The 27,983-nt window shown below is 44.9% G+C and overlaps 3 protein-coding genes and 1 long non-coding RNA gene across 7 annotated transcripts in view; 2 read left to right on the top strand and 2 right to left on the bottom strand.

Annotated features, from left to right (window-relative positions):
• Positions 1 to 1,032: 1,032 nt before the first annotated feature.
• itfg2 (integrin alpha FG-GAP repeat containing 2) lies at positions 1,033 to 7,902 on the bottom strand. Of its 2 annotated transcripts, XM_034577981.1 has the most exons (12): positions 7,505 to 7,899; positions 6,735 to 6,830; positions 6,611 to 6,652; positions 6,338 to 6,515; positions 6,095 to 6,234; positions 5,751 to 5,899; positions 5,566 to 5,660; positions 5,405 to 5,458; positions 4,622 to 4,713; positions 4,381 to 4,498; positions 3,353 to 3,526; positions 1,033 to 1,184 (listed from the first exon to the last, which is right to left on the bottom strand). In XM_034577981.1, the coding sequence occupies exons 1-12, from the start codon at positions 7,598 to 7,600 to the stop codon at positions 1,117 to 1,119; spliced, it is 1,302 nt and encodes a 433-aa protein (XP_034433872.1). In that variant the 5' UTR covers positions 7,601 to 7,899; the 3' UTR covers positions 1,033 to 1,116. The 2 variants fall into 2 exon arrangements, with proteins under 2 accessions (XP_034433872.1, XP_034433873.1); XM_034577982.1 differs by lacking the exons at positions 1,033 to 1,184; positions 3,353 to 3,526 and adding an exon at positions 4,251 to 4,317 and having other exon boundaries at positions 4,350 to 4,498; positions 7,505 to 7,902.
• LOC117757170 lies at positions 1,098 to 18,800 on the top strand. Its single transcript, XR_004613050.1, has 3 exons — positions 1,098 to 1,235; positions 14,739 to 14,741; positions 18,791 to 18,800. It is a non-coding gene; the product is annotated as an uncharacterized LOC117757170 (long non-coding RNA).
• On the top strand, positions 11,506 to 13,425 carry ascl1a (achaete-scute family bHLH transcription factor 1a). Its single transcript, XM_034578003.1, has 2 exons — positions 11,506 to 12,414; positions 12,522 to 13,425. The coding sequence occupies exon 1, from the start codon at positions 11,799 to 11,801 to the stop codon at positions 12,399 to 12,401; it is 603 nt and encodes a 200-aa protein (XP_034433894.1). The 5' UTR covers positions 11,506 to 11,798; the 3' UTR covers positions 12,402 to 12,414; positions 12,522 to 13,425.
• The window catches only part of LOC117757120 (histone-lysine N-methyltransferase 2D), a 47,749-nt gene continuing 36,430 nt past the window's right edge, over positions 16,665 to 27,983 (bottom strand). For all 3 annotated transcript variants that reach the window (XM_034577903.1, XM_034577904.1, XM_034577905.1), the window contains 5 exons: positions 22,278 to 22,348; positions 22,039 to 22,149; positions 21,823 to 21,920; positions 18,162 to 18,231; positions 16,665 to 17,190 (listed from right to left, as the gene is read on the bottom strand). In XM_034577903.1, coding sequence (XP_034433794.1) covers positions 16,939 to 17,190; positions 18,162 to 18,231; positions 21,823 to 21,920; positions 22,039 to 22,149; positions 22,278 to 22,348 — 602 coding nt within the window. In that variant the 3' untranslated portion in view covers positions 16,665 to 16,938. The remainder of the gene's footprint in view (positions 17,191 to 18,161; positions 18,232 to 21,822; positions 21,921 to 22,038; positions 22,150 to 22,277; positions 22,349 to 27,983) is intronic.

The raw sequence follows: 27,983 nt of genomic DNA, 5'->3' as shown, positions 1-27,983 counted from the left end.
ATTTCCCAGGGGAATTAATCGCGGATATTGACGAAAGAAAATTAGGCGTATTTAGGAGACTGAGCAATGTTGTGCAGCTTGATTGAATTTCAGGGGACGGTTGGGCCTTGGCGGAGATATGTGCTCTACTGACAGCTGTTCTCATTAAGGGACTGCATCTACAAGTGTGTCCGAGCCCTGACCTCAACCCCGTCCATCACCTTTAGGAGGAACTGGAACGTCAACAGCGACAGAAACCACATTAACAATCTCAAATGGGATTAATATACAAGTCCATAAACTGTGGGTCTATATTTTACCAGTTGTTCTCTATTGAACAACTTATAATACAGCTGAGATACCTTTTATCTCAGAGTTTAATTCTAATTTGGAGGATTTCTCATGTGAAGGCACAACAACAACAGACAAGCTGGGGTCCTGTAAGCAAAGCCTTCCCTCGACATGTCTCTAAAGGGCAGAAACAGAGACGTCTGAAAGGACACCTGAGCCTGCATTTATTCTAAGGCACACAAACACCGTCGCTCTCACAGACACAAACACCCCCAGTAACTCATTTATATTGCATGGAAGAAGAGAGGCCGTCTACATAGGTGGTTATAGGATCCTCCCACTGGGAGCAGTGGGTGATTCCCCCTGTTCCTCCACTCATCAAACCCTGCAGGCTCTGACAAACAACTCTGCCGTGTTGCATTATGTAATATCTTCAGTGCTTCATATCTCCGAGATGATACGAGAGTGAGTGCAGGGTTGAAAAGGAAAACAGGCCCAGATGGGAGAGCTCTTTTTAATCAGCTGGTCCGTGCTGACTGACAGCGGAACAATGCCTCTGCTGATGCTCCTCGATTAAAGATGTCACACATTCACAGCTGAAATTAAACAGTTTATCATTTCTCCTGCATGTTTTTCCTCTTCCTCTCCAAACCTTGTTAAACACAGACCCGGGTGGACAGAATACCAATGACACAGGCATATATCTGTGATTACAGAGGATCAGAAACCTGAACCTGGAACACGAATGACACAGACACAGCACTGGAGACAGAGGGTTTATTCAGACAGTATTTACAGTGAGGGAGGAGGACAGAGGATGTGCCGATGTGCCGATGTGCCACTGTGCTACGTCGGTGAGTCCTTATAGAGAACATCGGCCACCAGTGCTCTCACCGCTGCCGGGTCCTCAGCATCTGTGGAGGGAAAACACAGACGTGGCAATGACCTTTGACACGAGACACTCGGTGAGCCGAAGAACATCATGAGGACTCTGCTGACAGTTCAAACGTATGCAACACAATGTATTTTTTACATTTTAGCCACACTAGCTGCTGTAGACTAAACTAAACTAAAACTACCCACCTACACCCTCTTACGTATACCCACCTACCTACCTACCTACCTACCTACCTACCTACCTACCTACCTACCGACTGACCTCTACCTAGCTATCCATCTTCCTATATCTCCCTCCCTGCCCTCCTACCTTACGTACATGATAATTAACCAGCTCTAAAGCTCCTGCAGAACCAGACGCGTCTTTTGTTTGGCATTTTATTTCCCTCTCTAATTCCTGCTCTTTCTCTAATGGCTTGAGATTTTTCACGGTTTTTCACATTTGCATCACTTGTCGCAGCCGTAATGAGATAATTTCCTCCACAGCAAAGTGAATCTAATTTGACTGAAAACCTGCTGCAGCTGCTTCACAGTAACAAGAAAACAGTCCGAGCAGCACCTTGTTGTTTCACGTGTTTCATCTTGCAGATGTTCTGGTTGCACTTAACTTCAGATAATAGAAAATATACATAAATATAATATTATACTTATTATTATAACTTATGGTTGATGTATAACGTATTGTTATGCATTAACGTGATTTGTTTTAGCAATAAGTAAGATACTGATCCGGTTTTTCTTCTTCATTTCACTATCGTTCACTGCTACGTGCTACTTTTACTCCTCGACGCTGACCGATGATTGAACTCCTCAATCAAATATTAAAGGTAACGGTCAAGCAGAAGGGGATCGTCCATATTAAAGAAGCTTCCCACGTTGCTATGAAGACCTGAGAGACTCTTCGTAATCATCGTTTGACTGAAGGCTGATTATTAACGAACAGCAACAGCCTGAGAACTATTCTGATGGGAATTTGGTTTCTTGAAACAGAGATTTGAAACGCATGTTCACAAAGCCAAATATCCTCTCCCCCCCACACACTCCATGTTTTTATTATTTGTCCTTGGCTGTCTCCTCTCCGCTCCGCTCTCTCTTTCCTTGTCCCTAGGCTGCTACATCACACATTTTCCACGGTGGGTTAGATAACACGCCTGTGAAATCATAGTCCAAAGAAACACAACAGGCCCAGAGTTTGAATTATTAACCGAGGCAGCAGGAAGCTACGCTAACACCACTACCACACAGCAAAAAAGAAATCTGCTGAAACCTGCATTTTCATCCTCATTCGTAACGCCCCAGCAAACCCTGCTAATCATGTGATTGTGTGTCCTCATCTTTTTTCCCCCTCCTCACTAAGTAGCTTTCCTCTCGTGCTTTTTGGACATGAAGTGCTCGACTCTCTGCTCGTCCATGCAGACCGAAAAAAGGCACAACGACAAATTAGCAATTTAATCAGCCCTTCTCGCTCTTGTGAAATATTTGTGACATGCACGGAGACTCAAAACGCACGAGGACAGACGGGAGATTAATGTTCTACTACAAAAGAGCATCAACAGAGGAAATTAAGAGGAAGTAAAACAAAAAACCTTTGTGAGCATTCGCAATCATTAACCCAAGTACTTGTCTTGGTTAAACATTGTGTTTGTCAGGAGGTTCGTGTTTGGACTGCAGAGACACCGCTTTGATGAAGACGACAAAAAGATGACAAGCAGAGAAGAACCAGAGGCTTCTGTGTTCTGTGCGCCTGTGGATTTAAAGATCCTCTAAAAATACTTCTGTCTCCTCAGCTCAGTTGAGCGACTTGCTATGGATTTATATAGAATTGAATGCAGAGTGCAAAGCATTGAATTAGAGGCTCCCTTGATCTATTTCCTCCCCGGCCTCTTCCTGTACACGACATTATGACTTTCTTCAGTTGCACGTCATCAAATCCTGTTTGTTTTTCATTATTCTTGACGGTTGTGAACAGACCTGCGTCGTTCGTTTTGCTCCAGAGTTCAAACTATGTCTGAGAGACGACATATGAAAATGCAACGTCACTGAGGTTCTACGCTGTCGACACCAGAAGCCCCCAAAATATTGGCTGTTGTCACTAGAAGCTATAATTAACTATCAGACGATAGCCAATGGGATTGGATGGGATGAGATCGGCTAATTAATGACTCTGAGTTGTTGGCGCACTCACCGACTCCCAGCGCCTTCATGTGCTGTTTAAACTCAGGTTTCTCCTCCAGCACGCGCAGCAGGTTAGTGGACTCCATACGCTCCAGCTCCACCTTCCAGTAGATGTAGATCTTGTTACTGAAGCTCACGTACACGAGGCAGGGGCTGTTTTTACCTTCCTTACACGTGTACTGACCTGCAACACACAAAGAAACGTAAACACTGAATTTATGTATACTGCACACAGCTTTTACTCAAGCAGCAATGTGATCAGCGTCTGTGAATCACAATGAAACCATCAGCAGCCCTTCGCTGCCTGGTTACTAATATATGTTTCTGTGCTGGAGTCAGCTTCCACACAAACAGAAACCGATCTAATGTGTGGACTGTTTTCATCCACATACTGTTCTCACACACACACACACACACAAAAAACACATCTCAGTGGATTCAGCCAGATCAAACATGGTCTGGTCTTTTTAATCCATTTACTGCTGTGCATGTCCCATTAGCTCTCTGAGATAAACTGTGACACTGCAGAACGATTTGAGGGGAGAGAGGGAGAGAGGGAGAATCTGTAGCTCCATGTTGCCACCTACTGGCGACATGGGATTCTTGACATTCTGGAACAAACCCTGCACCACAGAAAAGTCACGAGCCTCCGGACAACAAACAAAATGATTTGACGGAAATAACGAAATAGCGATGATATCAATTAAAATGTTATTTTGTGGTGTCTGAAGGAGACGTATCAGGGTCCTTCCTTCTTCCTTCGGTTTTGATGCTCTTCCTCTCTTTCTTCTGTTCCCTCTCTTTTCTCTCAGTCCCTCTTTCCTTCTTCTCTATCTTTCTCTCCTATGCAGGTTCACTTGTGTGTTGGGAGGAAGGACAAAATTGCAACTGAACCTTAACTTACATGATGAGGGAACATGCATTTAAATGTATATTCTCATTGTCAAAGGTTGGGATCCATTATTCCAAACTACAGGCATGCACTTGCCAAAATTAGATCTGATAAAAAAAGATCATGAGAAACATGAGGTGTCTCACCGGCACAGAAGGCGTTGACATTCTCATCGAACTGGAACCGGACGACTGAGCGATTGTGGTCGATGATGTAGGTTTGACCGTCCCAGGCGCACGCCACCACCTCCTCTCTGCCGTCACCCTGGAGCCAAACAAACACGTGCACATGTTGGTCTTAAATTAAATGGAACATTTTTCACTAATCTGTATTGTTAAAATAAACGTTATGTTGAATCTTTACATTAAAAAAAAAAACTAAACTCACAGTGACGTCGAGCTTCTGCAGAGCGAAGAGCTGATGATCCACCTGCACCGACCACAGCAGCTGCTCCGAGCTGTCCATCAGCTTCAGGGTTCCTTTGACAGGTGAAGACACCGAGAGACAAACAGACAAGAATAAAGATCAGTGCAGAAGATTTATGACACCTTCAGACTGTGCCGAATAATCCCTGACATTATATTACTGTCAACACATTTGAAATACAGCCACCAATATCCTCCCTTAATATTCTGTGGGTATAATTCTATAAATTCATGTTCGGTAAAACCATTTATTTTCTGTATGTTTGCCCGTGAGGGTGTCAGCAGAGGAAAGATTGTGTAAGTGCTGCTGGCAGCGATGAGGATAATCCCCCCCCCCCCAGATCCACTCTTCTTGAAATATTGATGGACTCTCCAGCTGCTGACAGTTATCTGCGTCTGCAGGAGGATCCTCCACATCAGCAAACAGCCACAGACTAAAGCTGTGGGTTTAATGCTCTACCTGTCGTACTTATACAACTCCCAGTTCATGTATAACATGCTAATCTGACTTTTATCTTGGTATACAAATAACTGAACATGACGTAAAGACCCTACATCAACTGGCGGTGGGCATTAATTAATGCAGTGGAACATAATGTACAAGGGATATTCTCCATCTTGACCTGTGTTATATAAAATGTTTGAACTCCCTTTCATTACCTCCACCAACAAGTTTATGTTTTAACTCTCAGTGTTTGTTGGTTCTTGCCTAAAAAGGATGAAATGTTTTTAATCCATGACTCACCATCTAAAGTACAGAGAGCGAAGAGTCCACATTTAGAAGATTCCTCTTTAGAACCTGATGAAGAACAATGATTGTGTATAAAATGTATTCGATGAAATCTTTCAGATCTCATTTATGGCCATTTTCCATATGCTATAACTCGTGGATCGACTGTTTGCTACCTTTGCTTATGCTGCCGATGAGATGAGTGGAAACGTTCTTGTTGTGTATCCGCCCGGTGGTCAGATGTAGAACTATGTCTCTGGAAGGCCCCTCACTGAGAGCAGAGAAATCAAAGCATGTAGAGAAAGTAACCAATCACTTTACATAACATTAGTGGGAGGGGGGGGGGGGGGGGGTTGTCTACCTCCCAGGGGTGGCAGAAGCGTCATCTCCAGAGCCGGAGGAGTCTTGTTGTGTCCAGGAGCACAGCAGGATGGCGTAGCCGCAGCCGGGCTGAGACACCATCAGCTCTGGTAAACCCTCCGGACCTGGATTCACGGACAGACTGTCCACCTGCAAGAGCAACTCAATGGGAATTATCTTTTAAAAATGTCTTTGAGACCAAGATGCACAAGGTCAGGAGAAAACAGCTTCTCTTACAAGTCTTGATGAGAAACCAAAGAATCTGGAGCATGAGAGGAAACCATGAATAATATCCTCTTCTCCGTGAATAAGACTCTATTAGTGTAAAACTCGATTACAGCGTACCTGCCCCTCCAGAAGCCATTTCTTCAGCAGAACCAGCTGACCCGTTCCCAGGTCCGAACCGTCGGATGGCTCCTCCCAGCGGAAAGCTCGCACCACCCGGTCTGTGTAGCCCACCACCAGCTCATAGCGTCCGTCCCCATCTGCACACACACACACGTACACACACACGTACACTCTGCAGTCGAAATCCTTTTAAAACAAACACGATGAACAGGTTGCACTTGTGAGGTCGTCGACATTTACCGATATCCCTGATGAGGATGACTTTGGTGTTGGCAGGAATGTGCTGGGTGAAGAAGGGCCGCTGGTCGTCGGAGCACAGCGACTCGTGCTGGCTGGAGGAATCGGATTTGTTCGCAGCGGCGGCGGTCAGGTCGAAGAGGTGGAACCAGCCCTCGGCGCCCACAGCCACCACCAGGTTCTGACAGAGACGCAGAAACACACAGGACACTGAGAACATCCCCATCTGAATGTTCATGACACAGTGCTGCTGCCGCTCATTTATCATTTCCTTACTTTCCCTTTGTTGCAGACGTCTCCAACCGCAACACATGTCAGCTGCAAAAAACAAATCAAACATGTGAAATTAAATCTAATTCACTCTCGTGAGTTTTAAGGACAGTGATCTTAAAGTACTGACCATCCCCACACAGGAGCGTGTGACCCAGGGTTTGGGGTCATCGTTCTTATACACAAGCAGCTTCCCACTGGTGTCTCCCACAACCAGCTCGTTCAGCTGCAGCAAAAAGAGACGGACAACTTGTTTATTCTGCTTTAACACAGAAGGAAGGTATTTTAGAGCACCACAGAAAAATGACTTGAAACGTGCTGCTAATCCTGCTTTTGATCTTCATATCGCTTTGGACATACTTTACTTTTTCATTTATCGTCTAAATAAATGATAACATGTGGGAGAGAAGCATTAAAATTGTGTTTGCACATCCTCAGGATGGAAGGAGGAGCTCTGAGTGTAAATTGTGTTTCATGCTTTCAATTCATCCTCATGATTGTTCATAGATTCACCACTTTTAAGTTTTGTTTATTCTGGATTTTGCCTCACTGTGTATGTTTTTGGGGTCTTTTTTAATATATATATGTAAGTTTGTTCTCTAAAAATAAAGGATAACAATTTTGATATATTACATAATTTGCTCTATTCTGTTTGTCTCAACATTTCTGCATCATTACAATAACTGACGAATTTTTGAATTGATTTAAATTGGAACATGAAAATACCAAACACCATGTAGTTTTAAATATGTGCTTTATCATCTGCACGTGTATGTTAACAGTTGTTGGACTCGATATTCAAACATTCACAGGAAACTTTAAATCCACTTTGGATGAGGCTGAAACTTCAGCTGTGGAGGAACAATGATAAAACAATAACAGTGTCGTTAGCTTCTTTACCGAGTCGTTGTCCGCGTCCCCCAGACAGATGGCGTGAGGGAACAGGGTCCCGGTGAAGTCCAGACTGACCCTCTGCACGTAGTTCAAAGATCTCATCGCGAACACGAGATGTTTATTAATAAAAACACATTAGACATCAAGCTAACTTCTCATATTAGCACAGAGAGCTAGCTCGGGCGCTGACAGCTAGCTTAGCTACTGGTCGCTCCCCGGGAAAGATTCACTAAACGTTAGCATGACGTTAGCATCACGATACAATAAACCTATACAAGTACACGTATATAGTAAAATTAAGTCTATACACGTATTTATAGAGAAACAGGTGTACAAGTACTGACTCTATACACACACGCGCCTCCTGATGGTAAACAAAACCACGTGACCTGAACTCTACGGAAGCTCAGCAAAGACAAAAAAGATTAGATTCGCGAATTTGCCAATCCCATTAATATTATTAATGCACGTGTATTATGACATATATTTTACTGCATGAAGGAATAAATATTATAAATAAATATTCATTATTCTCTTTGAATGCCACGATAGGAAGGAACAGTACTGGGAACACGTTTTAGACACTAAAAGCAAAGTGGTTGTAAGAAATAATGTCAAGAATATTTGTATTTATCAATTAACTTGCCACAGTTCCTCTTTGGGTTTATTGTGTCTCAGTGTCTCTTGTCTTCTCAGACTGAATCCACGGTGTTAAGATCCAGACTCTGTGGGAACCAGGTCATCAGGACTCCTTGTCCTCCTTGTCTCTCAGGAGAAGACATTTGGGTTTGTTGACAATCAGACGCAGCCCCTGGTGATGATGGATGAGAGTCTGTTAATCTAAAGTGGCTGGAACTTTCCCCAGTACTGGATGATGTGTGTGGCCCCCTCATCCAGGTACAGACGAGTCAGGCCCCTGAGTCAGAACAGACGTTGTCATCACCTCAAATGGGGAGAGTTTGACTCTTATCATATATCGGAAGAAGTGCAAAGTTAATACTCTCAAATCTAGAGATGATTCAAACTCTCTCCACAAGTGTTGCATCACAAACTGTGATCTCTGGGGGTGGGGGGGGGGGACCACAAGACAGGGTGCCTCTACTGTCCTCTGGAGGGCGCTGCTCTCTCACACCTTCTCATGAGAGAAACCAGCAGAGACAAGAGGGAGGAGATGTTTGCACAAAGATCTCAGAGGAGACAGAAGTCCATCACACAAATCTGTGTTTTAAAAAGGCCATGAAGTCATTGTAACGGTGTGGGTGACGGAATTACATATTTCATACATTTTTTCCTTTTCATCTTGTATTTAATTATCTGTTTTTCAATATGATAAATGATTTTCAATATGTCATAACCAAACATGGGCTGCATGGGTATGTGTCAGTTCTCTGTCTAAGTCTTTTTTAGTCTAGAGCAAGTTCAACAAGTCCTTCATCAAATGATCATGTTGCAACTTTTTGTACAGATGTATTTTGTATGTTAATAAACAAATAAATGATAAAAGTTAAGAGTAACTGCTTTTTGAAGTCTGGTTGAACACATGAGTCTTTAAACATTATGCACCTGCTGAATCTAAACATAACTGAGAGTAAAAACAGTTTTTAATGACAAACCAATGGAAAGATAATCCCTCACACCACACACACACACTATCAATGGCTGCTTATGAGTCTTTGCTCTATTATCTGCTAGAGAGAGAACGATCCCTACAGGAAGGAGGGAAAAGAGAGAAAACACAGAAAGTGGTTAAATTGGAACTTGGGCGCCCAGATGTCATATTAATTATTACACTCAGCTATGACTGGAAAGCCCCTCGAGTAAAGTGAGCGCCCTCCCAGACCCCAGCAGCCTGTGGAAGACCTGCACAGAGAGAGAGAGAGAGAGGGAGGGAGAGAGAGAGAGAGAGAGAGAGAGAGAGAGAGAGAGAGAGAGAGAGAGAGAGAGAGAGAGAGAGAGAGAGAGAGAGTCCTCACAAAGCGCTAATTGGACTCTGGAAGCGCACTGACAGGGCATGGATAGGTTTCAGAAAGCCTGGCGATGGGGAAGAGGTGGAGGGGGAGGCTGAATAGAACCCACGCTTCTTTTCTAAACTCTCTTGTTGGGCCAAAAAAAGAGGGGTGGTGGTGAGAGGGGGGGGTGGGGGTGTAAGAGGGGGGAGGGAAAGAAAAGAAAGTATTGGCGGTGGTGGTGGAGGGGGGGGGTATAGGAGGAGGGGGCCAGGGCTGCAAACCTGATTCTGAAAGCCAGCGCAGAAAAATTGCAGTTTATTACAATCCCCTCTTCAGGACGCGCGTGCACAAGCACACGCACACAACAATAAAGGGGGGGCTATTTGCACACACATACTAACACACACGCACAAACTGACAATATATTTATATATTGCACACACTCTCACCGGGAGACACAACAACGTGTAAAAACTGAAAACTTACGCACAAACTTAAAAAACTGAAAACAGGACTGATTTCTTTACTATTTGTTTGTTGATGCTTTTATCTCTGTTTAATTGCACACGCACACGCACACGCACACGCACACACACACACACACACACACACACACACACACACACGCAAACAGAAATTAATTGTGCACAGGGACGGAAGGACACACAAACACAGACAGAGAAGATTATCGTGCGGATAAAGAGAACTCAGTGCGTAAAATCTGAACAGAAAATGTTCTCTTCCCACCCACTGTGTTATTGCGCATCCTACCGCACACGCACACCAACACACACACACACAGACTATATGTGTTGTACGCACGCACGGGGACACGGGGGAAAAAATGAAAAAACTACAGATCTGTCTTATCTTTGTTGCCTGATGTTCTATTTCCGTGCGTGTTTTATTGTACACGCGCACACACAGAAATGAATGGTGCACACCCACTGAAGGACACACAAACACAGAGACACAGACAACTCAACGCAAAACTGAAAAGTGGGTATCTTTTTTCACTCTCTGTGTGTTACTGCGCACACTCTTCACGCAGCCTGCCGCACACACACACACACTCACACACACACACACAGACACACACGCACGGATGCACGCACGGAAGAGAGAGAGAGAGGGGTGTTACAGTTTGGTCCTGGTTTTGTTCCGCGCTCAAAGACGTGTTTTATTATTCTCCACTTTTCAAAAGCGACAATAATCGACAGAACACGGCGCGTCCACGCCACTGTAACCGCGTCGAGTGGATCAAATCCGAAACAAAGACCAACTCCACACAGCTCCTTCGGGCCCCTCCGCAGATTTGCAACCCTCCGTTCCGCCTGTGCGCGGCTGATGATCTGCTCTAATCAAAGTGGAAAATCCGGCCTCTGATGCACAATAGCGGCTCAAATGAGACGCGTCTGTAACGTTCACAGTGAAACAGTGAGACAGCAGCAATCTGCACAGATCTCCGACTAAACTCCGGGTGAGGCTGGAAACGTGGATGTTCGCTGAAAGAAGAAAAGAGGTTTTATTTCTGGTAAAGGTAAAAACACCTTTGATCTTTAGACAACTGGATGTTTATACTATCAACAGGAACTTCCACTTATTCAGATACATGATAACAAGTCCAGTTACACGAACAGACTCAAACTGAAAGTCGTACGATGATGTTGTTGAGACGAGGAGTTTCCATCAGATGACTGTAAATACGTGACTTCAGTCACACACTCGACTTAACTTGAGACGTATATTTTCAGGACAACATAAATAAGCTCGATATATTTGGCTAAAGTTATAATTTATTTGCTGAAAGATTCCGGAATGAACTCACAAAAGCAGTTTTTCACATTTGCTTCATAAAATAATGAAACAATCAAAGAAATAGAGCGAAATAAAAGTTGCTAAACGAAATGTTGAACAGGCTTTTTTTAAAAGAAAGTAAAACCACATTGATTGTGGTTATGTGCACATCACGTCCTGAACTTTCTCTGCGTTGTGCTGCACCTACTGACACGAGTGATAGATAGAAAAGAAACTCACCACTGGCTGTTTGTTTAGTGCTTCAAGTGGCACGCGTCCGGCGCGCGTAACGCACCGGCACCGGCGCAGGAGCCCAAGGTGGATCCACGCGACCGGAGGGCGTGGCCAGCCCCTCATCCAGACGCATTGAAAAGCAGTGGCGTCTCTCCTCGAGGAGTCAGTGCAGCTTTGAGGAGCGCGCGAGGCAGCAGCCCAGCGGACTGCCCCATTGAAACAAGTGCGCGTCAAGCACCACGTGAACGGCACGAGCGGGACGCACCGCCTTGAGAGTTGCTGATTTCTTTATAAGTTTGTGTGCTTTTTTTATCCTGGGAATGGACTTCACGGCCAAGATGGAAATTAACATCAGCCAGCAGCAGCTCATGCCGCCCGCTTGCTACTTCTCCTCCGCGACGGCGCAGAGCATCCAGCTGAGCCCGTGCGGCAGCAGCCAGAGCAGCGGGAAGTCTGGCTCCAAGCAGCCGAAGAGGCAGCGCTCCACCTCCCCGGAGCTGCTGCGCTGCAAGCGGAGACTGAACTTCGCGGGGTTCGGCTACACTCTCCCGCAGCAGCAGCCGCACGCGGTGGCGCGGAGGAACGAGAGGGAGCGGAACCGGGTGAAGCTGGTGAACAACGGCTTCGCCACCCTGAGGGAGCACGTCCCCAACGGCGCCGCCAACAAGAAGATGAGCAAAGTGGAGACGCTGCGCTCCGCGGTGGAGTATATCCGCGCCCTGCAGCAGCTGCTGGACGAGCACGACGCGGTGAGCGCCGCGTTTCAGTCCGGCGTCCTGTCGCCCAGCCTGTCGCAGGGATACTCCACAGACATGAACTCCATGGCAGGTTCCCCGGTGTCCTCCTACTCATCTGACGAGGGTTCATACGACCCCCTGAGTCCAGAGGAGCAGGAACTGCTGGACTTCGCCAACTGGTTCTGAGCATCTGTATGAGGTGAGCCCAGATGTGACGAAGTGTGAATCAGACACTGTTATGAATCAAATCCAAATCATGATCAATACTCTGAACAGTCGTTTAACGTTTTCTCGTTCTCTCCACAGAAATATGGATCAACTCAATTTACTGTTGTCGTGCGCTTGGGATGGTCCCGGAGGAGACTGGGTGTCCTCAAGAACAAGATGCACTGTACACGCGTCTCGGTCCCTGCGTCCTGAACGCCCTGTCCTCCTGTCCACCTGACTGACAGACAGACAGAAAGACAGACAGACAGACAGACGAGGCCTGAACGTCCTGAAAACTTGGGGGAAACCAGAGATCAGCGCCAAAGGATTAAAAGAAGACGGGTCTCCTGACAGCGTGGGAAACCGAGCTTCTGTGCATTTGCCCTTGACATAAAAAAACACTAAAGTGAATCCACGCTCTTCAGCAGCACATTAAAAACTTTATTTAATACGTCGCTCATCAACTATGCTAAATCCAATCACAGAACACCAACCCTTGGCAAAACTTAGCCGTTTAATTCTGAAAAATGCTTCCAAGTCGCGGATTTATTCTATAAAATTCTATATGAAACGCTTTTTTGAAATATATTAAGATATTTTTGTATGTAAGAGATTTATAGATGTTTTGTACACATCCTTTTTGTATATATTTTGTCTATATATTGCGAAGTTGCTTCTAATACCTCCTGCCTATGTAGACGTGTAGTCTATTATTCTCTGGCTCTTCTGTTCACGAGGTTTCCAGAAGGAGTTTGATACTCTGACGTTTTGTTCTAGCACCAATGTGTCTTATTTAATAGAGAAACCATGTTATTATGTCATGAACTTCACGATGATCAAAACTTATGCAGCTATTGTCCAAACAGAGCGCAATGTCCACGCGTTGTGTCTTTACACTGCCAGCTCGATACTGTCTTCACATAAAACAGATGGTGGAAAAAAACAAGTCTTATAACCATATTTTCTACACTCTAGTCCAAGAATAAAATGATTTGCTACTGAATCTCTTTTCCATGTCTTGATTTTGGGTGAATTCAAAGTGGACACTTGTTGTCTCTCTGTGTGTCTTTAGTGGGCAGGTACATGAGGGGGGAAGGCGAGAGGGGATGATGGAGCCAGAATATAAGACATGTGTGGCGATGTAGGGACAAAGGAGAAAAAGAAGCCACACTTTTACGCACAATTACACACATTTTACGCACGACTATTTCTTACTCCTTTCTTGAAATTCCACACCCAGTGCCTTCTTAAAGCTTTTAGCCAACTCGGAACTAAACTCTGCTTACTTGTCTGTCCCCTTTTCCTTTTCTATATGAACAATATACAAAAGAAAACAAAGTCCTGCAGGCGCAAAAAGTACATCTGGTAGAACAAGTGCTCTTTGGAACCTTAGAGACATTTCATCCTCAAACAAACAGCTAAAGTGCTTTTTTTTTATCAATTAAAACGTCTTGTCATTGTAGTTTATAAAACATCTGGTTAAATATGCTATTTTAATGTGGGTGTGAGCACAAACTGGCTGAAAGTTGGAGAAAGCACCAGATCTTCTTTTGTTGTCTCTTAATAAAACATACCGCCAATATTTATATACCATGGCTGACCTTTAAATTAGCTGGAGGGAATGTCAGTGGCATGATCACACTGAAGTTATCAGCAGTACATTACTGGGCAGGTTCTTTTGTTGGAGAAAAACTGAGTTTGACAGGTATACGGCGGAGGCTGCCACCGGACGCGTGTCTGGTTAAATGAGTGAATGGGTTTTGTGTGGTGGTCGAGTGGAGACACGGAGCTGAACTGGCTGATGGCGTGTGCCTCCTGACAGCAGCATGCCGCCGAACACACAGCAATCAGCACCTGGGAAACGAGAAGAAAATCTCCCTGTGTGGCTCCACTTTGGATTCTGTGGCTTGTTTCTTCCCACTTTTACCGTAAATTGTGATTCTGACAAATAAGAAAAAATATTTGATCCGCGAAGAGAAACAATCCGTAAAACCTCTTGTTGCGTTGAGGGACTCATTGTACGAGCTGTGCGTGCGCCTCATCAGTTGTTCTCAATGGAGGGTTCACGGGCCACCAGGGGGCCCTGGGTGGGGGGAGCACGGTCTGACAGCTCTGCAGCTCCACTGTGAGTTACAGGAGCAGCAAAACTCAAGTAACTAACCTATTGCACATTTGTAATTATTATTATTTAATAGATTCATAATTATTGTCTCCTCAGTTATATAATATAGGAGCAGAAATAAAAGTGTTGGTTAAAATGTCTTGTTGGAGTTTAAGAAAATTAACTTGTTAACCAAAGCTTGCTTAATTTCGAAGGATGTTAAAATTAAAACTCATTATTATAACTGTGTGGGAGTAAAAATGTAACTCAATGTATTAAAATAAACAAATATCAATGTAAACACTGACAAAAAGGTCCAACCTGCATAATTAAAAGCTTCTACTGCTCCCACACTGACTCACAGACCTTTTCATACACAAACTAAAACTCTTAAAGTTAAACTAAAAGCTGCTAAAACAAAACTGCCACCTGCTTCGGTTAACTGGGGCCTAAAGTAACATTTTATTCATGATTAACTCAAAAAAACACACACAAAAAAAACAATACTCTGCAAATCTGAGATTCAAATCAGCATATTTTATTTATCCAGTTATTTCCGACCAGAACCACATGTGTCAGCAGTATCGTAAATAATCTGAGATGATGTGAAGTTCCAAAGTTAACAAATGGTGTCACATTAAAGTCAATAATAGAGAGAACATGTAAAAATACAGGCAGAAAATTAAGAAAACATCCAAGTACACACCCACAAACGTGACTGACATTATACAGTTAAACACAAACTAGGTCCATGTTCCAACAGAGAGACAGAATCGGCTCGTTGTCTGTTTATTTCCACCTTTTGCAAACATCACAACCAAGACGGCCTCGTCAGGTTCTCGTTTCAATTACATGGCTCTGACATTTGTAAAGGTCAAATAAGGATAAGGATGACGTGACAGCTGAGAGGAATAAAACTGAAACTGGAAAGATGAACACTGCAGGTTTAACACCAACCTCGAGAATCACAGTTTCCTTTCGTACATTTGGACTCTACATGAAGACATATGCTGCTCAGAGGACGTCCCTGATCTCACAGTCCTGGTCAGTGTCCATTATGTTTCCCTATGTGCCGTTCTGTCCAGTGCGTATGAACCACAGGCGAGCAGGGCCACGTCTAATTGGCAAAGCTCGGGCAAAACAACGGCTAAAACTTTATTAGTGGAATATCTTATTGAATATCGTTCATCAGCGGTGATTAGACTGGAAGGAGGAGGACAGAAACGTCTCTGCCGAATCGTTTATTTCTTTTTTTTAAACCCCAGAACAATAAACCGTTGTTGCAGCAGCATATTTACTTGATCCACACCCCCGATGTAGAGCAGCAGCAGCTTTCTCATTCTGCCAGAATAATGGATCTTCAGTAAAGTCTCTGCACAGTGAACAGTCGTGGCAGTGGAGGAACATCCACAGCTGCAGAACATTTCAGGACCATAGACAGCACTTCACTTCACAGCTCTACCACATGTTCCACGTCTCCAGGAGCTACAGCAGAATCCATGTAACATGGCCTTTTCCTCATAGAACTAGAAGTAGTGTAATAGTCCCAGAGAAGATCTCATTACTGTCCTGGTCCGGGTCAAACCTTGGTGTGTTCATGTGCTTTGTGACGCTGTAAATGAAATGTGTTGTATTTATGTGTTTAGAGACTTGAATCAACACCTTAACACCTCTTTCTAATATTTGCACGATAATGAAGAGCAAAGAAAAAGAACAAAGTGCGACAGGCAGATGGATCATTTAAAACTTTAAACACGTTAATCATAAAAATGTCTGTATTGTCTAAAAAGAGGCCGACTAAAGCAACATTTGACTCGTTCACATTAAAAGCGTCTCTTCAGAGCTGATTGTAAAATTGTGTTTATTGCTTTATGAGTGCTGACTTCAGAAATTCGTCAACTCCAACATTTCCGCCGACTTTCTAAGTTGTTGTTTACGTGACTGTTCCCTGTCAGGACTGGTCGATGGAAGGGACATGGAAGTAAACGGGAAATAAGCCCCGAGAACACATGAACACACACCAGGTTCGTCTCCGTGCCTCCTCTCTCTCCAAACTCATTCTAACGTGTGATGTCAGGCAGAACCTGTATTTTACATTAACATGATTTGATTGGCTGACACCTGCAGCTGCCGCTTGAAAAGTTGAGCTCTGCTCGTCTTCTGCTGCACAAAACGCGAGCGAAGAACAGTAAAGGAACGTCAATATGGCTCCAGCTCTCAAAGTGAATGAGCAGTGTTTCCACCTCTGTATGTGCGAGTTCTCCGTAAACACACTGTAAATGCTGGTGTGACTCTGAATCTAACTCTCGTCTGTTTCTTGTGCACCGTCGTTTCTATACGAGCCGTCAGCAGTGTGTGTGACAGAGGTGGTGCTGATACCTGAGCCTCGCGGGGCAGACTGAGCCGTGCCTGGGGTCAGAGGTGGCTGGAGTCGTCCAGAGGGTTGGAGATGACCGAGTTGTGAATGAGCATGAAGAGCGGCAGGTAGGCCAGAAAGTCCAGCAGGTCCAGAGGCGGAAAGTGTTGCAGCTGCAGCGTGATGGCCGGCTCCTGCTCGAGATGGATCCCGCCGGCCTTCAGCTCCAGAAGCAGCTGCTCTGCGCTGATGAATCGCTGCTGAGCTCCGTCGTCTCCTCGTGGCTCCTCCAGGAGGAACAGGAACAGCCGCTGCTCCGGTCATCATCATAATAGAGAAGAAATAAATTCAAAAAAATGAGAAAACTGGCTTTGGACTTGAGTTGTGTGGGTGTGTGGGTGTGCGCTCATGTGAGTATGGCTGTGTTTTTGTGTGTTTGCTCTTCAGGGTAGCCTCAGATTACCACGGCCTGTTTCTAGTCTTGTTTGAGTGCACCTGTTTGCACCGTTAATGCAGTCAAGGTAATAATTGTTGGGGGAGGAGGGCGGCGGCGGGGGCGGCGGTGGAAATAATCCCTCTGGCAATTAGCCCATTCCCCCTGCCAACCTCTCCAGTTAACAACCCTATCCCTAACAGCTCTATAATTACACAGCCTCCTCTACCTGGCCAGCGGCTCAGTTTCCACACCCATGGCCACAGGCTTTCATGTTCCTCCTGCCTTTCAGAGGCTCACCACTTCCTCGTATGAATGAGGGCCGGGCCTGCCTGTGAGCGACCAGCTGGCCGGCCAGTCCCGGTCCAGCTCAGATGAGCCGTGTGTCTCGGGCTGATTACAGGGCTGGGCGGAGTGGACGGCATGTTCACTGCTGGGCACTTTAATGAGATTAGGGCCGGGCTAATCTATGAAAAGGGAAAAGCACCCCTCTCTTCTTCTTCTCTCTGGCTTGCTTTCCTCATTTCTATGCATGAGGGCCGAGTGCCTCTCCTTTAAAAAAAAAAAGCTAGCTTTACAAAGACATGCTTTGGAATTGCTCTTCAAAGTGTTTACCAGTATTTATTTCATTATAATTATACCCACAGAGCCGTGAAAGAGAGGCAGAGGTGGTGTTAGTGGCATGAAAGTGACTGATGTGAAAGTTAATCTGACGTTGCCTGGAAGTAATCAAATGCACCATGTGAAAACGAATTCAGTATAGACATGTGGTGTCGAGGTTTTCATTGCAAAATGCAGCTGAAGCCGGCCGACGTTTAGAAGAGTTTGAGAAACATGACTCGACGTTACCTTCGCTTTGAAGAGCCTCACTTCAAGAGAGCGAAAGTCCATACTGCCGATGAGCGACCGCATAAACTCACTGTGAGAAAAACAGGGAAATCACAAGTAAGAGAACATGAGTCGTAAAAGACGTAATCCACCAGATTTAGTTTTGTGTTTTCATAAAGTTGAGAAGAGATAAATCCAGAATAGTTCAATTCAGGACAGCACAGGTCAAATCCTCTGCAGCTGAGCAGCTTCTTTCATTAGATCTCTCCTCAACAGTGTGGTTAAAAATACTGTTCATTTTCTAACTAGTTATATATTATTAGTTTTTAAAATCAGCCATAATATTGTAACTCACCACGAGCTATGAGATTGTGAAACGATGCTAATTGCTCCTGTAGAAACCACAAGTCGGTGAAATCAACTGTTACCATGAAAACCATGTTGCCTACGATCAGATGGTTCAGCTTCAAGTTACCAAACCATTGGACAGGGATCATCCTCGATGGTTTCTGGGATGTGTAGTTCCTTCACTCTTATAATAATTATGTTCACAGTCTTGCAACTTTTTTCTGTTTTAAAATGTTTCTTTTGCTCCGAATCAAAAGTTTTATGGTCACGATTCATCTCGTCGCTGGTCGACCTGGTTCAAGGCTTCAAACTCTTATTTAAACGTCAATGGAGGAAATGAATGAGAATTTTACTTCCGGAACCAGAACCGTTCAAACTTGTAGTGGAACTCAGTGACTGATGAAATGATCTTTAAATATCAAGCCAGAGGAGCGAACCCTTAACACGGCTTTGTCCATCGGGGGGGTTGTTGTAAATCTAAATAAAAAATAACCAATTTCATTCATCAGTCTAGACTCTGTCCAAACACAGGAGGGTCGGCGTGAACTTTGGCTGCAGTTGTTGGCAGCGTTGGAACAATCTGGTGGTCGTGGCGGGTGATTTTTGGCGGGTCTGTGCCGTGCGATGTTGTGTGTTTGCGGCGATGTGATGGTAAAGTGTTCTGAGCCCATTGTGGTTGCTCACCGTGGCCTGGCTGCCAAACAATGCGTGGGTACACGGGGACATCCCGCCATAGTAACGGATAAAACTGCTCTGGTTTTGGGACAGTGGGTGTGGGGCTGGGTGGGGGGGTGTGAGTGAGTGTGCGGGGGTGAGCAGGGTGAGAGGGGTGAGAGGGGTGAGAGGGGCTTCGTGCCGAGGTTTAGGGAGGGCAACAAGCAACCGGAGCACACTCTGGTGCAATGTGACCACTTGCAAACAAAATCTAGGTCCACTCAGATAATTAGAGGGAGAGTCGACCGATTGTGTTGGGACAGACCTCTCCTGTCCAGCGTGTGGCACAGCGACAGTCGTCCCTTCCCTAACGAGCGCCCGGTGTTAATGAGCCCCTCCTCGCCGAGCGCTCAATGGCCTGTTAGAGCGAAGAATGGCCAAGCGCTAGGCCATCGAGTGCAGTGCATGCTTGAGTGCTCGCAGCGCTGTGATTGGCCCTCGTCTGCCAACCACCGTGCAGGCCGGGGCTTGATGGGGATGAAGCGAGACAGGGCAGCTAATGATCATTAATTGCACTTGGTTTGCAGTAAAAGAGTCCAAACGCTGTCGCGCTAAGGACACTGGCGTGATAATGGCTAGCGTAAACGAGGGGCTAGGGGACCAGTGATGGACTGCCGGGAGGATAATAGCAGCATAACCCATTTTCTTTTGTCGGCCCTGCACCGGCACCCCGCTGCCACCACCACAGCAGACTTCTCACTTACGTAATGCCCAACATTTTGGCGGTCTGCTCAGCGGGGGGGCTGGTATACAGTGAGGCAGGGGGCGCAAACACACTCTGACCTAGTTTGATTTGACGGAATTGAGAGTTGTTTTGGGGATATTTTTGAGCGGGTAAAAGGAAACTGTGGAGGAGGAGGAGGGACTTGCTTTGTCAGACAGTTTACGCGGCGGGTAGCGTGTCCAGGTTACGTCCGTCTCACGTTCCCCTTTGCACGCCGACTCAGCCCAGTGAACCTTCCAGGGACACACGGACACACGCGGTAACCCTCAGCGCTCCGCGTGCACGCTCACAAATCCAACAGTCAGGGCCGAGAGTGACAGTAGCAGTGTCTGGGAATCCTGCGTGGCGATGCACTTCTTGGCAGGTCATGTGACTCGCCCTGAGGGAATGTGGCGCTGTGTGAGGTGGACTTGTCGGGGGAGCACAATGCTGCAGGGACAGATGGGCTGAGTCATGGGCCGAAACAGCACAGGGGCCGAGAGGCAGAGAGATGAGAGGGACGTAGAAAAGAAAAGTGAGAAGGGGGAAGAGTGCGACACACTGCAAGAAAAAATAAAAAAATAAATATATATAAGTGTGGGCTGCACCTTCTCAGATTTCAAAGCCTTCAGTGATCAGATTGGCTGATTGTGTAACTACTGTTGCAGCTCGTTTTTAATCTGGGATTAGAGACAACAGGATTAACTGAAACAGGTAAGAGGATCAGTTTAGTCCAGTTGGGATGAGATGACAGAAGGATGCTTTTGTTTTCTCCTTGTTTAGGAGGCAGCTTTATGAACGCTGATCTGCTCTCTCCTTATTATTTAAATTGGAAAAAGGAGTTCTGTGAAAAGAGGTTTAATATGGACATTCATTATCATTACTATAATTGCCTCTATACAGAGCAGACACCCTGGTCGTTCTGTGCCAGCGAGGCCGCCGGTCCACAGGCCTCCTCTAACACACGGCACAAAGGGCTGGCCGTAAATCAGAGGACCCGTGACCCTGGCCCTGTCCTCGCTGAGAGGGAGCTCTCACTGCGGGGCGAGGGCTTTGGGAGCAGGCCTTGACCCTCTGGGACCTCCGGAGTAGGCTTGGCTCCACACACTCCTGCCTGCAGGAAGCTATAAACCCCAGGGCAGGAAAAAAAAAAGCGCTGTGTGTGGGAATCTGCAGCATATGGAGTTTAATAATGTAGAGACACAAGATCGCGGAGGCCGAGTTCAAGTCGGAGTGATGGTTTTCAGGGTTCAATCAAGGGCTGCGGCGGAATTATTTTCATTATCCACTGATCTTTTTGTCCAAAATTCTGAGAAATTCTTGTTGTAATTCCCCATCGTCCAAAATAACATCTTCATATGTCCACAACTAATCAGTTTACAATCATGAAAAACATCAAATCCTCACATGTGAGAATCTGGAACCGGCATATTTATGATGTTCTTTGCTTAAAAAACCACTTTGGTGATTTTTTCCACTATCAAAATGTTTGCGTATTCACATTTTATCGATTGGCTAATTAATTAAATGACTGTTATTGCAGCTCTGGGCCTCACTAACAATATTTCAAAGCAAAAACCTGTATAAATCCAATGGTGAGGGACTAAAACCAATTATATTCAATTTAATGTTAATTAGCAAATCCTTTCATGTGAGAAGCTGAAACCAGAGAAGGTTTTGCTCATTAAATGACTGAAAAGATGTCGATTATCAACTCAACTCCTAACTTTGACCTCTGAAGTCACATGAAGTCTTTGAAGACGCGAGGAGACGAGGATCAAACGGCGTCCCACACACCACGACAAAATCGCTGGAACAAACTTGCGCACACACTCTTGTGCTTATTTATGGGAGGTCAGCGACTCCTCCTACAGCGGCGTTGAGGAGGGAGGAGCGTGTCTGCTGATGGTCACTTACTCCATGGTGGCTATTTTCTGCGCCAGGCTCGCAATGACGGAAAAGAGCCTCAGGTCCACGAGCCCATCTGTCATTCTGAAGTCCACCATCTCCAGGATCTAAAGACGTTTGACAATCAACACTGTGACTGTGGCGTACGTGGGAATATGTGTACATTTGTACGTGTGTGAGTGTATTTGTACGTGTGTGTGTGTATTTGTACGTGTGTGTGCTGACCCTGCAGACGTAGATCTCTTCTTCGTCCGACAGCAACTCTGAAGGGATGACGTGTTTAAGAGCAAGTAGAGCCTGAAGGGAGGAGATGTAGCCGTCACCGTCACCGTCCTCCTGCAAAGAAACACCACTGACATCACCATCATCATCACCATCATCATCATCATCATCATGTAGATTATAGGAGCCCCAACATTTGGGCTACATTCAAACATAGAGGGTTTAAATCCACTTTCACTTACTTCATCAAAAGCTCTTCTGTAGTCTTCCAGTTTCTCCTGACTGAAGATACAATACTTTGCCAAGAAGTCGACTGGAAAGAGGAGAGAGGAGAGAACCTGAATTCACAATAACAACATTTACATGTCACATCATGTCAGACAGTGATTTCATTGAGCAACATTAAGCCGCTCTATTTGCAGAGTAGAACAATATTTCTCGTCTTTAGGGTCACAGCGGGGGGGGGGGGGGGGGTGACGGAGCAGGACAAGCAGTTTACAAGGCGTCCACTTGGCCTTGATGTGTGTGTGTGTGGGGGGGGGGGGGGGGGGAGTTATAGTGACACTTGGCTGCTGTATTTTACTGTGAGGGAACGTCTCAAATAGTGAAACAGGACAAGCCCTGACTCTGACGTCTATTTGGAGCTGAAACAATTAATCTAAACGTCGATCAACAAATAAATTTATCAATAATAATTGAGTCATTTTTTGCAGCAAAGATACCGAAGATTATTGGTTTCCTGCCTTTGAAACAACAGGATTTGCTGATTTTTATGTGTAAGAAAACTGAATTTAGAAAGTTAGTCAGACAGAAAAATACATTTTAAGATGCCTCCTCGTTGTTCCATTGTTTTTTTAAATATTCCAAACATTTACTTGTTATTGCGCAAAAAGCAACAGAAAGTAAAGATGTTCATTATTTCTCATATTTAAAACTCTTAAACTGATGCTCACAATAAGAAACAGTTGATAATTCTTTGACTTTGACAGTAATAATAGGAAAAGTCTCACAATATAAAAGTGACGATCACATGAGGGGCTCAAACTGATGTGAACCACACCCATGAATATTTCAGTAAGCAAATCTGGGAGGCAGAGAGACTAAGAGGAAAGGGGGGGGGGGGGGGGTTAGAAAACCGGGGCTTTTAAGCTGCTGCCACTTCAATTTAGGAGATGAGAATGAGTCTACGGAATAATGGATCTATTCATTGGTGTGGAGAAGAAAGAGGAGCAACAGAGTTGATATCGGTCTGGATTTAAACCCCTGGACCTCTGGGGTTTCTCCGCAGTAGCAGGGGGCCTGTTTGAATCTGCCATTTATCAGCTTAGGCCTAATCAAAACCAGGCCTTCCGCAGCCTCGGCCTTTCACATGCAAAACGCGACATTCGTATCTAGTCAACTTGACTTGTTAAAGCTTGATTGATCAAAAAAATAAACCCCCGTCGGGCCGGCTTCACGCATCTGTTTGCAAATATCTGCGAGGAGGAGAAGCTGCAGGACGAGGAGCTGGAGTCCCACACGCAGCCGCCGCTCGGGGTTTAAAGTTCTTCGCTCTTCAAAAGAGACACACACACACACACACACACACACACACACACGTTCACACAGTGCACCGGTCAATCTGTTGAGAGTGAAACGGCAGCTTGGAGGAGAACACCGGCCCGGGCCGAGCTTCAGGGACCATCTGGAGGAGAATTAGCTGTTTGACCTGCGCTGACTTCAGCCAAAAACACTGATGCAACTATTTTTAAATGTCTCACGGTGGATTCGCTGATGAGAACCACACAGGTGTTATCTGTGGGGACGTTTTCAATCCATCAGGAGCGCATGAGACTTTTACTTTACCTCAGCTGTGGGTTAAGATTACGCAGATTAGTGATTCATGATAAAGTGATTCATGTTAGCGACCAGTAGAAAACATCTGTACATAAAAATAACCCTAACACTGGGTTAAACCAAGTGCTTGGTGTATTTGTGTCAATTGCAGATGCTGCAGATGTTACATAATAAGTATAAATGGAAATATTACATGATTCTTACTTATAATGAGCAGATACAGGAATACTTTGACTTTGGTAATTAATGTAAATGTAGCATTAAAGTATTTTGGTACAACGTCACCTGGATTATCTTCAACCAGTGTCAGAATGCAACTAAGTACATTTACTCAAATACTGTAACTATTGACAAGTAATAACAATTCTGAGGTACTTTGAAGTACTTTTTACCTCAGTTACAGCTGTTAGGAGAGTATGAGTCACATACAGTTCTACATGTTGTACAAGTTTGTTTTATATATTTTTGCTAATTTCCCAGGGATTGATTTACAGATTTAGATGTAAACAATCAGGCATATCTAGAGGACGGATATCTATGAGTGTGTGTGGTGCAGCTTGATTTAATGCACTCTAACAATAATACGAATAACAGTCGTAAAAGAAAGTGAAATGATTCGTTTGAGGATATAAAATCGTTTAAAAACACTTTCATAATGTTTCATATATTGGAAACCCAGTGAGGTTAAGTCATCGGGAGAAGCTGTGCAGAGAAAATGCTGCTCAGTGAATCAGAGATGAGGAGGAGGGGGGGGGAGGGGGGGGGGGGGGGGGGGGGGGGTTCAACCTCAACATCAGCCCTGAGCATCACCTTATTTCTTCTTATCCTCTGCTGCAGAGTACAACACACACACACACACACACACACACACACACACACACACACACACACACACACACACACACACACACACACACACACAGTGCAGTGGTGCTGGAGGGGGTCAGGGGGTCCCTGGCTGAGAGGAGCTCCGTCAGGGAATCAGACGGACAAAAGGTGCAGTGGAGTGAGAGATTGAGGGAGGAAGCAGGGGCGGGTGGAGGAGCGGGACAAAGCCGAGGCAGTAAAGCCTCCTGCCTGATAGCCTTATCTGATTCCACTCCAGCGCTTGATGGCTTTTTTTCTCCAGCCTGCCTTTAAAGCGCACAGGTTGTGCTTTTGGTGTGAAGCCTAGCAGAAAATGTTAATCAACAGAGGGACTGTGTGGAGAAAGGCGAGAGAAAGGGGAGAGTCACTCTGTTCAGGCCGTAATCTGTAATGAGACCGAGGCGATTCAGTTGCAATTGAGAGAGGAAGAATGGGGCCATGATGATGATGATGAGCAGGGAGGTTCACTCTTTCACCGGGTTTGTTTTTCTGTTTTGTTCCTTTTCTCTGGCGGAGTCACCGCTCGCGCACCGGCCCGCAGGCGGCAAACAGCCGCGGGTCACAACTCATTTAACACACACTTGGACGTCAATTTCCATGTCTGCAGCTGACGGATGAAAAACACAGCTGACTGCTCGTCTGACAACTATTGGAACTCATCTGTGTATGATTTATTTCCCTCTGCAGCTCGCGGGGCTGCGTCTCAGACCCCAGTGCTTTTTGCTGTCGACTATAACGTGAACCTTTTGTTCATTTAATTTAATTTAATTTAAACATAACTTGGTACGATTTTAGAATTACCAAAACACAAAATGTAACATTTGAGAAGCTGGATTCTGTAAAATGAAAGAGGGCTTTGTAAAAAAATATGTTTTATATGTATTTCTCAAAACAAGGTGTCAAAACAGTATCTTGGTATAGAAACTATGTTCAAACCTCACCCACTGCTACATAGAGTACAGTGTGAAGTGCCTCTGGTGGAGATGCTTGAAGTTCTCAAAGTTTCATATTTGAGAAGTTTGGCTTCTTTTGAATCAAAAAGTTTTACAGAAAATCGTATGGATCAACGCTGACACTCGTGCATAGAAGTAAAAAACAGTTTGGCTGATATTTGACTTCTTATTTTGTCAAATTCCTATTTTCTGCCATAACAGTGTCTTCTACAGTTGTTTTCTCAGTGGGTCTTAATTAAAATTTCAATATTGGTTATAATTATTATAATCATTATCATTATTGTGTTATTTGATTTATCCAAAGCAGTATCACTTAACTTCCAACATCCACACAGAAACTTCACCACCTCAGGACTCAGCTTCTACTGAGGCTCAGCTGTGACTTTTACTTTCTACACATCAGACCCTCGAATCCCTTTTATACACACGACCCCTCGTTGTGTCGGCTTTGCTTGTTTCTCTTGTTGAGAGACTTCAGACAGTCTCTGGCCTTCAGGCGTCAGAGGTTCGGATTCTTTTTAAATACAAAAGTTTTCGTATAAAGTTCAAGTATAAAAGTAAAATTGCTTATATTCCTTTGTTATCTGCACTGAAACTCAGCAAATGTTTTTTATTTATTATTGAAAATGTTTAAATCACATCCAGCCCAATTTACCAGTTTGGTTCCTTAACTTTACTAATAAACAACAATTACACATAAAACACCTCTATAACTTCCTGCATTGTCAGACACACACACACACACTCACACACACACACACACTCACACAAAGAGGGGTCTATTGTATTTTTTTTTACGTGTTTGTTTCTCTCTTTCCCGCTTAATCCCAGACTTTTGTTTTCTGCTCATCATCGGCACTATTAAAAATGTCCCATAATTCCCTTTAACAAAGGTCACATTCAGCCGCCGAGAGTAGGTGACCCCCTTTTCAGAAGCAGGGGAATGTCAGAGTGCAACGTGTCCCACATATACCGCAGAAAAATATGTGATTAAGAGCATGAATGTAGAGCAGACACACACACAGACACACACACACACACACACACACAAGGATAAACAGAGTCTGAACCCAACTCTAACTGCCGAATCCCTTAACCTGCATGGAGTCTGTGAGAAATAGGTTCATGGGATGTTTTGGATTTAAGCTATTGAATATGAAACTGCTTGGATGCAATTAGACAAAGCTGTAAAATATGGCGAGTGGGAGCTGTGAGATAAGGAGGCGTGAGGCCCGAGCGTGTCGTTTCACAACGGTGCAGAAGGAGGTGTCGCCGCTCGCTTTGTGAAGGCTCCATATCAAAAGGTGAAGATGGGGATCTGATCAGATAACAGTGCGACCTGCAGGAGGTGCAGAGGAAGGAGACCGGTTCCCCGATTGATGAATGAGTCACACGTGCACACGAGGAGCAAACTATACGTGTGGTTTGGGCTACGGCAGCTTCTACCTGTGTTTGGATGGAAATCATGAAAAGTACAATGCAGTTACTTCTTCAGGTAAAAGCTCGAAAGCCGATGAGGAACTTGCTGTTTGAGTGGGTTGGAGTTATTTATGAAAAAACAAACACTGATGTTTTACAGTATGAATGATATTCAGAGAGTTGCACCAGCGCAGCAAAAGTGCAGGATTGAGGAAGCAGTTGAAATCTGTTGTGGAACTACTGTTAACAACTACTTTCAATGAAAGGTCACATACGTATTAGGTAATTGTTTCATATGGGGTTAGGGTTAGGTCAGTCACAATCTGACAGTAGCAGAATGCAAATATATTTGCATTCTAGATTGGCCCAGATTGGCTCCAAATGGCGTCACCAGTGCCGGATGGCAGCACCTGCATGTGTCCGGGATGTTTTGGCTTCATTTTTTATGGTTCTGCGGTTCTTTCCGAATCATTTTGACTATTTTTCACATTTATAGTTACTGCCTCTGTTGTTGTGTAACAGCCAAAAGGGTCGAGCTCTGCAGCGTGTGCCGGGCGCCACAACAGAAAGGAGGTTGACAGCATTTGGCAGCATTCTCCTGCAGGCGCTGTTGTCGCTCCATGAAAACACGACTCCTCCCCGTCAATTTCTCCTAAAGAGCCTGACAAGTGTGTGTGTGTGTGTGTGTGTGTGTGTTTTGAGGGGAGGGGGTTAAAGCTCTGGCAGGAAAACAAACAAAGACACACGTAGCGGCCACACTCCTGTCTCTGGCTGCACGCCACCGGCCTCACCACAAACCACAACTTACACACACTCACACATGCACACGCCCCGATCAGCTTCTGCTGCAGATCCACACCGATACGCCCACAG

Source organism: Hippoglossus hippoglossus, chromosome 23 (genome assembly GCF_009819705.1).
Source record: "Hippoglossus hippoglossus isolate fHipHip1 chromosome 23, fHipHip1.pri, whole genome shotgun sequence".
NCBI lineage: Eukaryota > Metazoa > Chordata > Actinopteri > Pleuronectiformes > Pleuronectidae > Hippoglossus > Hippoglossus hippoglossus.
This window is presented reverse-complemented; position numbering and strand designations above follow the sequence as displayed.

Coding starts and splice junctions, on each gene's coding strand:
- ascl1a (XM_034578003.1), top strand. CDS start 11,799: ATGGACTTCACGGCCAAGATGGAAATTAACATCAGCCAGCAGCAGCTC.
- itfg2 (XM_034577981.1), bottom strand. CDS start 7,600: ATGAGATCTTTGAACTACGTGCAGAGGGTCAGTCTGGACTTCACCGGG. Junction 6,831..7,504: donor GGGACGCGGACAACGACTCG/GTAAAGAAGCTA, acceptor TTTTTGCTGCAG/CTGAACGAGCTGGTTGTGGG. Junction 4,714..5,404: donor CGCTCTCTGTACTTTAGATG/GTGAGTCATGGA, acceptor CACCTGTCAAAG/GAACCCTGAAGCTGATGGAC.